This window comes from Oryzias melastigma, linkage group LG3 (assembly GCF_002922805.2).
Source record: "Oryzias melastigma strain HK-1 linkage group LG3, ASM292280v2, whole genome shotgun sequence".
NCBI lineage: Eukaryota > Metazoa > Chordata > Actinopteri > Beloniformes > Adrianichthyidae > Oryzias > Oryzias melastigma.
Window position 1 is genome coordinate 2237904 of NC_050514.1, and position 14885 is coordinate 2252788.

Sequence of the window (14885 nt, forward strand, 5' to 3'; positions counted from 1 at the left end):
TGAATTACTCCCCGGGCAAGACCCTCCCCAACGGAAATTCCACGCAGCCCCTGAACGCACCTCGTGCCGCGGTGAATGTGACAATTAAATCCATTAAATCAGCGCAGTAAAGTCAGGATTAAATGTTTTGAATCAACTCTGGGATGGATGTTTGTGGTGACCAACAGTGGGGGAGGAGCAGACTCCATCATGTTGTGTTTGAGCCTCAGAGATGAAGAACAGAGACTCACCTGTCAAAGTCAAAGAGCTTTTCTGACCGCAAAATAAAGTTTAACCAACGATTGGTGGTTGTTAATTTAGAGGTCCGCCTATGTTGAAACATGGGTTATAGAATGTCATGTTATGACTGACTTAAAAATAAATCATTCTACAAAGTAGACCCCGCCCTCCTTCCTCATCCGTCCTCTTCGTTTAGGAGAGACCCGCAGCTGAACTGTCCCTCCGCCCCTCCCTCTCTCTAAACACCTGTCCGTCTCCTGCTCAGCGGACAGGGGCGCCTGCATCAGCAGAGGGCGCTAATTCGCTGATTTCAGGCCATTCAACACATGACAGGTAGTAGACGATCATAGCTGCGCAGATTATTTTTTCCTCCCAGCGCTGAGATGCCGCCCCCTTTGAATCGGCGCCCCGGGCAGCTGCCCCGTATTGCCCGTGCCTAAAACCGCCACTGCATACGTCTCCTCGAGTAACTGTGAACACAGTTAATAAAGTCTGACTGACTGAATGACTTATCTCTGAGTCTTTTGTCTTGATTAATGCGCCTTATATGTATATGTATATGTCATATGTATATGACGCAAGTTGGAAAACAGACCATTTATTGACAGTAGTTATCAAAAAAATTCTAAAACTTTAGCATCAAACACCTGAGAGTACCAGATCATTAATTAAATATTAACAAACAGTTTCAGGGAAATTTGATAATTTTATGTGAAAAGCTGTAAAGCGTGATGAATATGCTGATATATGCCGTGAAGTTTGATGATAACACAACTGCATAAGAAGATTCTCACATTCGGTGCTTCCAACCTTTATCAACTGCTTACCATTTACAGACCTTCAACTGAAAGCAGAGACAAAAAAGCCCTTCTTCTGCAGCATCTTTCATGGAACAGCGCCATGCAAGCACTTACGAGCTGAGACATGGAGGGAGACAAAGACTGAGCATCTCTGGTCTCCCAGCGCTCAGGAGGGAAGAGCGGTGCAGAGTGAAGACTTTGAGTTAGTTCATCACAGAGCTATTGCCACTTGCTGACAATAAGAGCATTCCTGGGACCAAGAAAATTGCTATCTGGGCAGAAATGGTTTCCTTTGTTGTATTCTGCTCCCCGGAACAGAAATAAACCCTCCTGCATCTTCCTAGTGCTGGGCACAAGAAGAAAAAAAACGGGATGGGCTCTGAGAAATGCCTGAATTCAAAAGACACTTTTACCTTCAGGATGAGCGGGACTGAGAATGAGTGGAAGGAAGAAGAGGGGGTGTTATGTTAGGAGGATGGAGTTGGGGGAACAGGGTGTTGGGGAAAAATATGTAAGTAAGGGAAGGACAAAGCGGGCATGTACGATTGGATTCAGCTCAGTTGTGTTGCTACAGTGACGATGGCTTCTCCTGAGCAGCAGACCAGCACTATAATGGAAAAGAATGGGCATCAGCAGAGAGTTCTAATAAGGCCTGAAGAGAGGATTCAGGGGTTCAGAGCAAATCCTCGGTCACAAAGGAGCGCAGGTCTTCACCGAGCTAGACGAGGCTCCGTCCATCTCGCCAAATTTAATTACAGTCGCAGCATAGCAGTCTGACTCGGACAACAAGCTCTAATCAAAATACCTGCACTTCACTGCAACTTGGCTGGGTTACATTCAAAACCCCACTCCGATCATCTTTTGAGGTTTTTTCAATCTCCATTATCAGGAAAATGCCAAAAGAACTTGTTAAAAACACAACTTTCAATGGAGAGCTCATCACATTTGAAGAACAATATACTGTATATTGAATTACCAAGTGTGAATGCTGTAAGCTGAATGTGGCCGCTAAAGACGCCAGAACAGTCAGCTGAAAATGCTAAAGCTGAAGTGTCCAAACTATAATTTCCAAACAAAAATTGACACAGTTAGTGTGAGTGTATCTGATTGTCTTCCACAGAACATTTGCTCATTCCCAGCACTCCTCTGAGATGCATATGCTGCATGAGGCATGTCATTGCGCCTGGAGGGGGAGGCCAGTGCAGTCAAGTGGCCCCGCTTAGCTCCGGTTCGATGTTGTTTGTCTAACCCACTGTGCCACGATTACAGCTGCAGGTTCTGTCACAGAGAAGGAGAATGAGACCGATGGAGACAGAGGTAAAAGTCCTAAAATGCAATTCTCAGGGTCACCTTAAAACAGGACAGTTGTTGTGGGCACACAAAGAGTAAAGAGTGGACTTTCTGAGGCGTAAGAAATTACTGTTCAAGCTCAGGGCAGAAGAAGAAAACATATTCACTGAAATTAATCACTAAATTGTTATAATTATACTTTTGTTAAAAAGCAGAAGGTTAAAAAATGATTTAAATCTTACATCTACAAGTAAGCGTGTAACGTTTGAACGTCTTTCATTGATAAATTATCTTAATGGCAGAACACAGAAAGTACTTTTCAATGGTAGCTTGTCTGAAACAAAATGTATACTATGTGGTATTCCACAGGGTAGTTGTTTGGGTACACTTTTATTTCCGGTGTTTATAAATGATCTGTCCCAGGAGGTGAGAAAAGTAGACGTGGTGTTGTAGAGGGGGTATTGTCATCAATGTCAAACTCATCAGGTCGTCTCTGGTGATTTAATTGTTCCTTTTTCAAGGTCCAGCTGTATGAGAAGAACCACGCTCTTTAGATCTTCTGTTGCATGGAATCAACTTTCTGGGAGGATGAGGCTTATTAATAACAAATATAATTTCAAAAACATTTTAAACTAACACACATGAACCACTTACAATAACCAGGGCAGACCGTGGGCTGCATGGCGCCCTAGGCGAAATGCTATTTCTTAAAGAAAAATATGTGCCTGAACATTTTCCCTCCTTTAAGGACTCTTCCAGCAATCTGCAAATTTGATATTTCCTGCAGGCCACCTGCAAGCCTCTTAGAGATTTACCCATTTCTCAGCCCCAGACAGCTCATATCCACCCCTAGAGCGGTTGTGACTAAAGCATAACAAATAAATGTTTAGAGTCTAATCAGGGTTCCTAAACGTTTCTTCAAGTTACATTTAAGACTTTTTAAGACCTTGCATATGAAAAATTAAGACCAATTTCTCGGCCTAATTCCCAGCCCCACGGACGAAGAAAAAACAAAATCCTCGTCAGTGACAGAGAATGAATTACATCTTAAATATCAATAATCAAATTACAATTACCAGACTCCAGAAAACCTTCATTGTTCATTTTGGTGCAGTAAAACTATTGGAGATTAATAAACCAAGTTTGTGTTAACAGTGGGCTCTGATGTTGTCTTTTGGTAATATGAAACAAAAGGGACAACAATAAAAAAATGGTAATAAAAAAAAGGTACTGACACATGTACGCTAATCCAGAGTTTGAGATTGGTCAAAATAAGATTAAGAAACTATGAACGAGGACAAATTCGTAGGGGCATCCGTAACTGGAGGTATCTGAATATTCCAGTTAGTTAAAACAAAGGCAAATGTTTAATTGACTGTTGATTGTTGTACTAAATAAATTGATAAATTCAGTGAATGCTCCTGCTTTCTCATTTTCTTCTCTTCTAGTTTTAGGTTGTATATCTTCATCCTCACTTCCAATCTTCCTCTTGAACAATCTTCCCTGCAATATTCTTTTTTGAAGGACTTTTACTAATAAAAAATGTATGTATTTGCTGCAAGTTTCACTTCTACCACTGCATTATTGTTTTATATTGAAATTCAAATCACAATTGTGTTCAGAAAATGTATGAATCATTTATTGTTTGTTTGTTTTTTTTTTTATCTGTGTTTGGCATCAAGCGTCAACGCGGTTTACTTACACAATTGTGGTCAAAAAATTTAACTTTAGATCAGAAATGTTATACGGAAAAAGTTTCAAACTTTTAACTTTTAATTTTAATACCAAGATATCAAAATTTAAGAGTTTTTTTAAATGCTTTTAAGGCCAAATTCAAGGCGTTTTAAGACTTTTTAAGACCCAGCGGGAACCCTGGATAAGATATTATAACATTATGTGATACATGTTGTTGATCTAATCTGACGTTTGTTGTGTCCTAAGGATCCTTTCTCGCTCTGGGATGAATTATGTTTGCACTTCTTTTGTAATGGTGTGGTGTAAAGTACTTTTATTTTAAAGTTGCATGACACAACTTATGACTAGGGCCTGCAAAATGGATAACTGAATCCACACATCTTTCTCACTTTGTGTCCCAAACTCTTAAAAAAAAACCATCTCACCGGGTTTGTCCATCAGCTAAAGATACATCTCCTCTTTTTTTGCTTTTGTCTTTATTCCCAACTAACACATATTGTAAAAATTCACTCACAAGCTCACTTTGACTACATGTTTTAGAGAATCAAAGGCTTTTACCTTCAGAAGACGAGAGCAAAATCAATGTTGCCTGCCCTTTAAAATAATTCACAGTTGTCGAATGTCTCAAGGGGATGGGAGTGAGATCACGGCTCCCACTCCCTGCTGTCTTAAAGCCATTACTTTCCTCAGTAACATTCAGTGCACTGCCACAAAATCTATAACATTCCTTGTATCCGCCAAGACAAATGGTAAATGGTGTGCACTTATACAGCCCCTGCACTGTATTTCACTGCATTCACCGTATTTCTTCTTCACGTGTGTACACCGTCTCTGATCTTTTGATAGGAAACGGACCACTGCCTAACATACGGGGGTCCTAGTTGGGAATTTTTATTATTTTTTTGTCAGTAGCTGAGTTTCTATTGTGTATCAAATAGTACAAATTGGATTCATAATAAAAAAACAGAATGTCAGTTTTGAATGAAACATATACAACACTATGACCTTATGGCCATAATTATGCTAATTAGCCTAAGGTGTTCATTGAAATGACAAAATGACTCACTCGTTTTTCAACAGTCAAGAAGAGGCTCAAACAACAAGTGCAGGAACTGTTTTTCCCGTTCAGTAACCAGTGGAGGCAAAGCAGTGCAGAAACAAAGCTGGAGGTCAAAAATCTAACGGCGAGGATTACAGATGGATTACCTGTGTTCAGACTCGTGGATTGAGAATATGACTCCTGATGTGGAGGACTTCTGCTGGATGGAAGCCAGGAAGGTGAATTCGCCTTTGCCCCTGAAGAGCTGCACCACTTTCTCTGTGATGTGGGGAGGGGCCTGAACAGCTCTGCCGACATCTGAAAGAGAAGATCGCTGGCTTTTAACAACTGTTTGCTGGCAACGTGCATCCTGTCCTCTCACTTCACTGAAGAAAGAAGTAAAAAAGCAATTACATGAAACAAAAACACAAAGTGATATGTTTGATTTATTTTAATTTGGTTTAATTCAATTTAAATTGATTTGATTTGATTTGGATTTGGATCAAGTTGGGTTGGGTTGGGCTGGTTTAGTTTGGGATGGGTGGTGTTGGTTTGTTTTGGTTTGGGTTGGATGGGGTTGGTTTGGGTTAAGTTGGATGAGTGAGGTGGCTTGGGTTGGGTTGTTTTGGTTTGGGATGAGTTGCTTTGGGCTGAATTGAGTTGGGTTGGTTGGCGGTTGGGTTGGCTTGGGGTTGGATTGAGGTTGGGTTGGGTTGGTTTGTTTTGGTGTGGTTTGGGCTTAGGTTAGTTTGGTTTTGATGAGGGGGGTTGTTTTGGGTTGAGTTGTGTTGGGCTGGGTTGGCTTGGGTTTGATTTGATTCAATTTGCAGGAATAAACATTTTTTTGCAGCTCCATCTGCAATGGAGCATTGATTTTTTTAAATTAATAATCCCAGAAAGATTCATTCACTAAGCCTCCATTATATTCTGCACAAATTGGTTTGTTTTGTATTTAGCTTTGAAAAAAGTCATGTTAAAGTTACTACATTTAATTTTTGTTTATATATTTGTAAAAACTCCTTCACCTCTTTCATTCCTTTAGTGACGTTGCTCTTCTAATGTAATTAGCATGTATTGCTGCAAGAGGGAAGTAGTAGCTAGTCACTTTCATTTATGGAGGTTTGGTAAAAAATATATTTTTAAGAGTAGTCTCACAGAACCAGTACATTATGTTCACAATAAAAACAGACTTGCCAAGCTACAGTGGACTGCTGTTGTTTTTCTAATGTGTACTCTTTATTCCTGTTAGGGGTGTTGTGGTGGATCCCAACTGCAGGAGACCAGGCTTGGTGACAGGAACTTAAAACATTTGATAAACAAACTGAAGCATGACTAAAACCATGGGAGCAACACAAAAGTGGCAGAACAGAACAGAACAGATGACCTGGGGATGAGGAAATGAAAACCCGGCATTTGAATACACTGAGGTTAATTAACTAAATGAAGACAGATGTAGATGATTTAACTTGAACATGGTGAGGCTGACCGGAAAAAAACAGAACATGACCAAACCTAAGCACAGAATCTTGACCATTTTATTTTATCAGAATACGGTCCTCATTCTCTTAAATCTGAAATCTTTTTTGATACCGTTGACCATGGTATTCTGATCGATCATCTTCGCTGTGATTATGCATTGAGTCTGTCCTGTGTTGGTTTGTCTCCTACCTTAGCAACAGAACCTACACTGTCACAGTTAACACTGTCTTCAGAAACAAAAAAGATATCCAGCGGTGTTCCCCAAGGCTCTGTTCTGGGCAATATTTAATTTATGTTGTACATGATTCCTCTTGGGAAACCTATCAGTAAATATAAGCACATTTCTTACTATTTCAATGTAGATGACAACCAGCAGGAATCAAACCAGCAATCTTGCGATCAGAGGTCGACTGCATCCTGGCCATCCCAATATAACCCTATTCAAATAGGTTTTTTTGCAGTAATGCTACTCTACCTTATTCACAGTTTATAGAAAATTAAAAATGTATTTTGTTCTACCACACTCTGATTAAAAAATAGTCAGTTTCGGTGTCTTCTGACAGAATTCTACCATTGAGAGTTTGTCAGTCAGCCTTCAGCCAGTATGGTTACAGCTTTGGTGAAGGTGCGTTTCAGACCTCTACAGACGTCAAAGCTGAGCAGCAATACTATTAAGTTCAAGAGCACAAAAGCACACATTTGTGACACAAACTGGAAAAAGCATCGTGGAGCTTCCAGGCTAGACTTAAGGGAATCTTCTACAAACTTCTCAGCAAATGTTGCCGCATGACAGGGGTGGTCCCTTTGTTTTGATCACTGCTAAGGAATGTGCACGTGCGCACAGATGTGTCTCCCGTTCTGGTTGCCTGGTTGCAGATTCCAGCAAGCTGCTCTAGAGGTTTCACACTGGCAGCTTTACATGACAGACAGCCCAGAGGAGAAAAGCCTGTAGTTGTCTCTGCAAAGAGCTTTTAAATCTCCCAAGGGTGACAGTAGCCTGCCTGGCCTCACACTCTGCCTCCCAACTGTCACGGCGCAGTTGATAGAGGGCCACTTCCCCCCGCTCTCCACTTCTTCTTCAAACTGCAGGCTCTCCGAACAGAAGCAGACATTAGATCATCTGCTCTAATCTGCAGGGACACTGGTCCTGTTTTCATGATTTGAAGTCACTCTAAGAATCAGGACCAACATGTGACTGACAACACCCACAGCTCAACGCAGAAATAATCCTAATGCACAGAAAACAGCCCTAATTCATGTAGAGTCAGCAAATTTTATGTTTTTTTTTTACAGTGAAGCTGAAACCCTTCACAGCCTTGATCAATACCAACAAATCTTGGTAATGACTCAAGCTCAATAAAAGCTGTAAAACAACCTAAGTGAACTCAATTCAGTGCAAATGAGTTTTGGGATGGGTTCCCCACACCCTGTAATTAGCTCATTAACCCTAAAAGCGGAGGAGCAACTATTGTTATAATGGACGACAATAAAAGCAGGAGTTCTCCATTAAAAGCAGCAATCTATGATTATCATTAGCACCGAAAACAGATGAAAAAGTCCTTCTTTGACTAAAGAAACCTGACGAAATTCTTGTAAACATTAAAAATAATAAGATTTATCTTTTAAATTAGATTTTTCTTTTAAAATCTTGTTAGCATTTTAACATGCTTTATCATGGTGGAAAATATCTGCAACAAAAGAAGCCTACTTGTCAGAGGAGGAAATAAATTGAAAGTTTTATCTATAATTAAATTTAATTCCTTTCATTTGAGGTTGTTAAGTCAATCCAACAATCAGTTCTACTGAAATAGTTCACTGGCTGAGCAGCACATTCTTACTTTAGAGCTCTTTTGTTAATCGTTGTTAACTTTAAATCAAACTTTAGTCTTAAAATAAAATAAAAAAATGGATGTAATGGATCATGTAGAATGGTACACCAAAGTAAATCATTTTATGTACGTTTAAAGTTGCTGGTCCCATGAGCACCAGTGTCAGAGCTAAAAGATTTTACATGGGGGGGCAGGAGGCATTACAAATGAAAGAATTTAAAATAACTAGTGTGAATGATTTCTGCTGAAAGTGGGCGCTGAGGATGCTGAAGATTTTTGCTGAAAGTGGTATATGGCCATTTTAATTTAAAAATCTGCTGAAATTCAAATGGTTTTTGCAAAATGTAAAATTCGCTAAAAGACTGGAAATTTCATTAAAGAACTATGAAAGAGTGCTAAAGTTGACCTAAATTTCTGAAAAATGTAGTAAAATGTCCAAATACATGGTAATTTAAAAAATATTGAGTGTGTTGCTTAAATATGAGCTAAACTCCAAATTAGTCCAAAAGACATTAGTGGATGCCAAATTAGGCAAAAAAGCTAGCTTGTTAGCTTATACATTTGCGAAACTCCCAACCAGCTTAAAATTCCTCAGTTAACTGAATTAGTCAAAAATGTTAGCCTGTTGCTAAAAAAGAAGCTAAACCCTAAATTAGCCTATAAAAACCTCTGTAGATAACAAGGTAGCCAAAAACTTTAGCATGTTGCTAGAATATTAGATAAACTCCAAATAAAAAAAAAAAATAAAAAATTACATAATTGGAATATAACATTGCCCATGAATTTATGTATAGGCTTGTTGCAAATCCACTTAAAATTTTGACATTTTTAAGACTTTTTCCATGGATTTCCTATGGGGCATATTTTGCTCAATATTTCAACAACTATAAAGTTTATGAATACCAAAAATTCCAGCAGTAATGTCCTGAAAACGCTGAACATTTCAGCACGAAGAGTGCTAAAAGTGTGATTACGTTTTTATGTGCCGAAAAAACGTAAGGAACGGAGCAGGAGAATCACTATGGTGTAAATGCATCACACAAATATACTTTTAAAAATATGTAACTGAAGGGGGATCGACATTTCTTTAAAAAATAAGGCTTTTGCAATAATCAGAGAAGCTTGCATTGATGATTTCTTAATCTTTGTCAGTAATGAAAGTGAAATTGACTTTAAAAAAATGGGGGGCACCCCTTAAGCTCCGCCCCTGCTGGGCCCGTTTTGACTGATCGTACATTAGCAACAACACTTCTACAAAAAAAAAATAGATTTTAGAAAATAGAAAAAAAACACATTATAGTCAGTCAAAGAAGTCCAACTGAAAGAACGGTAGTCCAGAAGCGGCTCAGAGAAGGTTGGCTGCACCACAGTGCCAGCAATCTGTTGTAACTTTATAGTTCTAGCTTGAAACAAACGTGATACATTGGTTGAGAGAATCATGCATGGTGAAACTGAAAATGAAGAAATGAGAAGCCAATCATAGCTTCATGGTGTTGTTTTCTTTTTTCTTTAATTCTTCTGTGTTTATGTGTATGAACATGATTAGTATGTAAAACCTTAATAACATAATTCAACAAATTATAAGATTGGGGGTGGGGATTCATCAGATTTCTTCTGGCTATTTCTTTTTCAAGCACTTTATCACTTTTTGTTCATCATCTTAATAAATTATTTTATTTTGTGTTTGAACATTTAAAGAAATCAATTCAAATTACCCCAGCAAGCAGGAAATGGGCCATGTTTTCTGAAGCTCCCAACATTTTTTTTTAATTGCTAAAAAAAAAAAAAAACAACAATATTCTTCTAAACCAGGGGTCCCCAAAATGTTCTTGTGAGGGCCACATAACTGTTTTCTTCCCTGATGTGGGGCCGGGTGTCGGTTTGTATGCGAACAGAAAAAGTGTAACAATCACAAGCTAAGCGTAAACATTTATGGTTTTCCAGAAAGCCACACATAAACAAATCTTAAATAATTCATTTCTACAATCCTTAGTGAAAAAATAATACTTAACATTTTAAAAATGAAACCTATAAATAGTCTATCCTCTCCGGTCATAGTTCAGACTGCAAAAGCTAAAATAAAAAGTCTTGATTGGTCAGATTCAGAGTGTTTCGGGGGCCAGACCAAATGTGGAGGCGGGCCGGATCTGGCCCACGGGCTGTAGCTTGGGGACCCCTAGTTGAAACCAATGACTGCAACAGCTTTAAACTAAGGTATGAAAGACAAGCAATTTATAAAAACTCCATGTATTAGATGTTGTCAAAGAATATGTCTTTACAAGTTATGACAAAAGACGGTTTCATCCTTTTATGGATGTAACAGTTTCTGGGCTAATTAATAGACATGCAGAATTTTAAGTGTTTGATCCTCTTGCAAGACACAGATTGTCTCTTCATTCATGCAATCATGCACCTCATTTGAGATAACTCTAAATATTCTAAAAAGTTGATCTCCAGAATCGCTGACGTGGTTAAACATTGTTTCTGTGACATCTGTGAAGACAAGTGAAAACTAATGTGTGATGTGTGATGTGTATCTTAACAGTCCAATCCAGCAGGTCCAAAATATTTTACCTTAATTGTTTTAAATATTAAACAAACTGTGCCAATGGGCAAAAAGAGTTATCAACTACCAGGAAATATCCACTTTTATTGCTTGTTGCTTTTTCACAAAAGTGTATATGTTAGATTGTTTTTTCCTCAAATCCAGAATATGAGCTTTTTCTGGATATTTCTGGGTCCTTACGCTAACCAGCCGCCTGGTGGACAGCATAGCGAGTTAGCGAGTTAGCGAGCTCCGCTGTCCAGCGAGCCAGACTACGGAGTCCCCACCTAAACCAGTTTGGGAAAACACAGATGGAGCCCACCAGTTCAGCCCAAAGGTAAACCATATGGGGCCAACATTGAAATGTTCGCTGGGTGGGAATGAAAATCTGTTCAAATTGGTTACCAGCGCAAGATAACATCAGGTCATTAATAACGAGAGTATAGAATGATCTGGAGCGGCCTGGATCCGGTCCAGAGCTTTGACACATCTGCTCTAAAGTGTCTTTAGATGTGCATGTGTGAGTGTGTGTGGAAGGGATGTGTGGCCAGCGACAGACTGATGACCTGTCCGGGGTGTAGCCAACAATTGCTCAACAGTAGTCAGGACAGGCTCCAGCAACCCCGTGACCATGAAAGGGACATAGAGGTAGTGCTGGGCAGATCAATCTAAATTATCGATAGCATCGATCTCCAGTTGGTATCTGTACTGGATCGATACTGACGTGCAGATATTGATATTTCCACTCTTGTTTGAAACTTTTCTGTATCATACAGGTCCCATGCTTTGTTCACTCTATTTCCACTCTATTTAAATGCTGCTGTTTTGATGTTCATTTTCTCCTGTTTTTATTTTGTTGTTCTATTTAAATGCTAAGAAGTTTGACATTATTTATATTTCTACCAGTTGTTCTTTTTTAATCATTAAACAATTTGATTTATTTTTGTATAATAGTTATTCACTTCTTTTATTTCAAAAAAACTTTTATTTTAACAAACTATTTTTCATGTAATTGAAATATTGTCCTAATTCTGTTTTTATGTTTATCAAGTAATTTAAAAAATGGGAAACTTACAAAAAAACATTACGACGATTAAAAACAATTGAGATCTTGAGGTTCAACTCACATCCACTGCATTATGAAAAATATTGATCTTGGTATCGATATCGGCGATATTGACTGGTATCGGATCGATACCTAAATCGGCCAGCCCTACATGGCGAGTTTAGAGAATGGATGGATGGGCGGATGGGAAAAAAAAGATGAAATTTATGTATGTTATGGCTTTCGAATGCTGAAACAAAGAAGGGAATACAATCTGGTGGTTGATGAAGGAATAGAATCCCTCCAATGTCATAATAAGAATAAAAAAATCATGTGTTTATATGGGATGGGCATGGGGTAGCAGGGATGGCAGCCAGGCCTCCATGGATTACCTATGATGAGAGCTATTGAAGCAACATAAGAGGACAGTAATTACCAAAACTGCTCAAACCACCGAATTTTGAACGCCACTCTACTCAAATATTGATGCTTTTCTATTATGATGAATTATCAGGAGTAGGTAGATTACTGCAGTGTTAGGTATTAAAAAAACAATCCATTTTAGAGTGACAGGGTGAGAAGGTAAAGTGGGAAGGTTCATTAAATAGCAGACATGATGAAGTTTAGTGTAGCAGCCAGATGTTGTCAACCTCCCCATGCAGCCCCTCACCCCCACCACCACGCACACACTTATCACTTTAATCAGGAGAGCGGCAGGTCTTCCTCCACAGTGCCAAAACCGTCCAGATGGCTTCTTTAAATGGCAGAATGAGTTCAGCTGAGGTCCACAGAGACTTCCCTCACAAAAGACACAGCCTGTTGAGTCTGCGGAACCGCTGTCCGGCCTGATATGGAAAACTAAGGCCACTGTATCTTACCAAGATAAGAACATCACTGCTCAATGGTCAAGTCTTTCAGAAGGTCACATAAACCAGACACGAGGTTTTATGGGGACCAGCACACTGGTAACAAGCAGGAAAATGTCTTTCTGCCAAAACTAACCAGGAAGAGGGAGATGGATCTGTGCGCTGCACTTACATCAACTGTAAGATTAATATTGGCAGTAAATTCTGAGTAATTTGAAAAAATCTTATTATAAAACTGCTACTATATACAGTATATATTGTAAAAGCTGAAATTCGCTTTTCAAAGACAATGTGTTCCTTGTGAAACCTACCCTCATTTGAAAAACCACAATTTGGAAACAAAGTCTTCTAACACTGCAACAGAACCAACAGAACCAGAAGAAATCCCTCTTGTTGACAGCAAACTGTGGAACAATCAAAGTTTACAGGCAATGCAAAGAAGTTCTTACAAAAAAAAGCAAAACAAAAAAAAAAAACAATCTGTAAGTGTTTTGAAAAGTCAATATAAATCACCCTTTTGTCAGGAGTCAGAGCTCTGCCTTCTCCTCTGGTCACCACCAGGAAGCATCTGCAGAGTATTAACTCACTACACCTCCCAGCAGCCCCAACGCACAGCCCCCAGATGCCGCTCAACTGACTCCAATCCGACAATAACCAACCTGTTTCTTAGGCAGCACACAGAGCTTTGCTCAATGCGAAGTATTGTTAGTGCCACTCAGCCTGCATACCGAGCATTTCATCCTGACCAGATTTCTTGTTCACCTGATCCTGCTTCGTCTTCAATTCTGCTTGTTTGCCGCCTTCCCTGGCCCTTTCCTTGACCCCAACCACTCTGGTTACTCTCTGATGCTCTCGTGTCCGGTTTGACCTTCACCTGCCTTACTCTGATTCAGCATTTTGGACTTTTATCTGTGCTTGACTCCTGTCTTCCTGTCTGAGCTAATAAACCTGCTGCGCTTGGAACCATCCGTTTGCCCGTTTGTGACACTTTTTGAATCAGATCATTTTTTCAATTCTAGTCAGCTCACTGCGGACAACTTCCCTCCGAGAGAAAAAAAAAAACCTTAGGGATAAAATATATTCTTAGAAGTAAAGTTTTTTTCACACAAAACAATCAATTATTTTGGCAGCTTATATCATATACCATTATAATACAGGTTTTGATTTATGTTTCCCTCGCTGAAGTTTTGATCACATATCTCTTTGGAACTAAGGCTTCATTTGAATGTCTCTGGATCTGAGAAAGAACACAAGCCAACAGACTCGCAGACTTTATTAAAAATTAGAAAGCCTTTTGCTGTGTCCAAATTCCTTCCATACTTGCCCTAGAAATTTCCCAAAACTAGCATGTATTGATGCTAACGACATTAGCAAACATAGACCACAATGCAATGCGGTCAAACAATTTTTGCAAAAAATGTTAATAAACAATCCACATTTTTATCATCAGATCACAGTGGAGTCCCAGAAAGACGTGAAATGTTTGTATTGATTCGATTTTCACTTTGTGAAATCAATGACATCATATGTGGTGTTTAGCAAAACGAAAGTAAAGTACAGAGCATGGTGTCCAAATTGCTTTTAAAATCCAGGGCACTAGATAGTCATGCACTATAGGTTTTAGTAATTAGGGATAAGGGTGGGAATTCTGACATAGCCTTAAAGTTTTGCATTTCCAGTCAAATTGGTGCTTTATCAAATAAAAGAGCTCAATGATGTCTGATTTTTCAAAAGTCTAAAGGCACAAGCGTATCTCATTTAATGGCATCATAACAAGAGCTTTTGTCAGGCAAGAAATGTTAAAACAAAAGCCCTACATCTACAAGCAGACAGACAAAACAGAAAGACTTCGGTATAGACTGCAGGGCAATACACAGTTTTTGGTTCAACTACTGATTTATTTCTTGCATCATTTTGGAACAATGGAAAACAAAAACAGATTGTGTTCAAGTCAGAAAAAAAAGAACACTGACTTTTTTATAAGACCCTGTAAACCAGGGGTCTCAAACTCGCGGCCCGCGGGCCATCTGCGGCCCGCAGGATGATAATTTGCGGCCCCCGTCTTCATATGAAAGATT

General features: G+C 39.1%; 1 protein-coding gene across 1 annotated transcript in view; it reads right to left on the bottom strand.

The window, feature by feature from the left end:
* The window catches only part of LOC112160622 (protein kinase C-binding protein NELL1), a 400547-nt gene that overhangs the window by 282476 nt on the left and 103186 nt on the right, over positions 1 to 14885 (bottom strand). The window contains exon 4 of the mRNA XM_024295273.2: positions 5211 to 5361. Within this exon, the coding sequence (XP_024151041.2) occupies positions 5211 to 5361 (151 nt within the window). The remainder of the gene's footprint in view (positions 1 to 5210; positions 5362 to 14885) is intronic.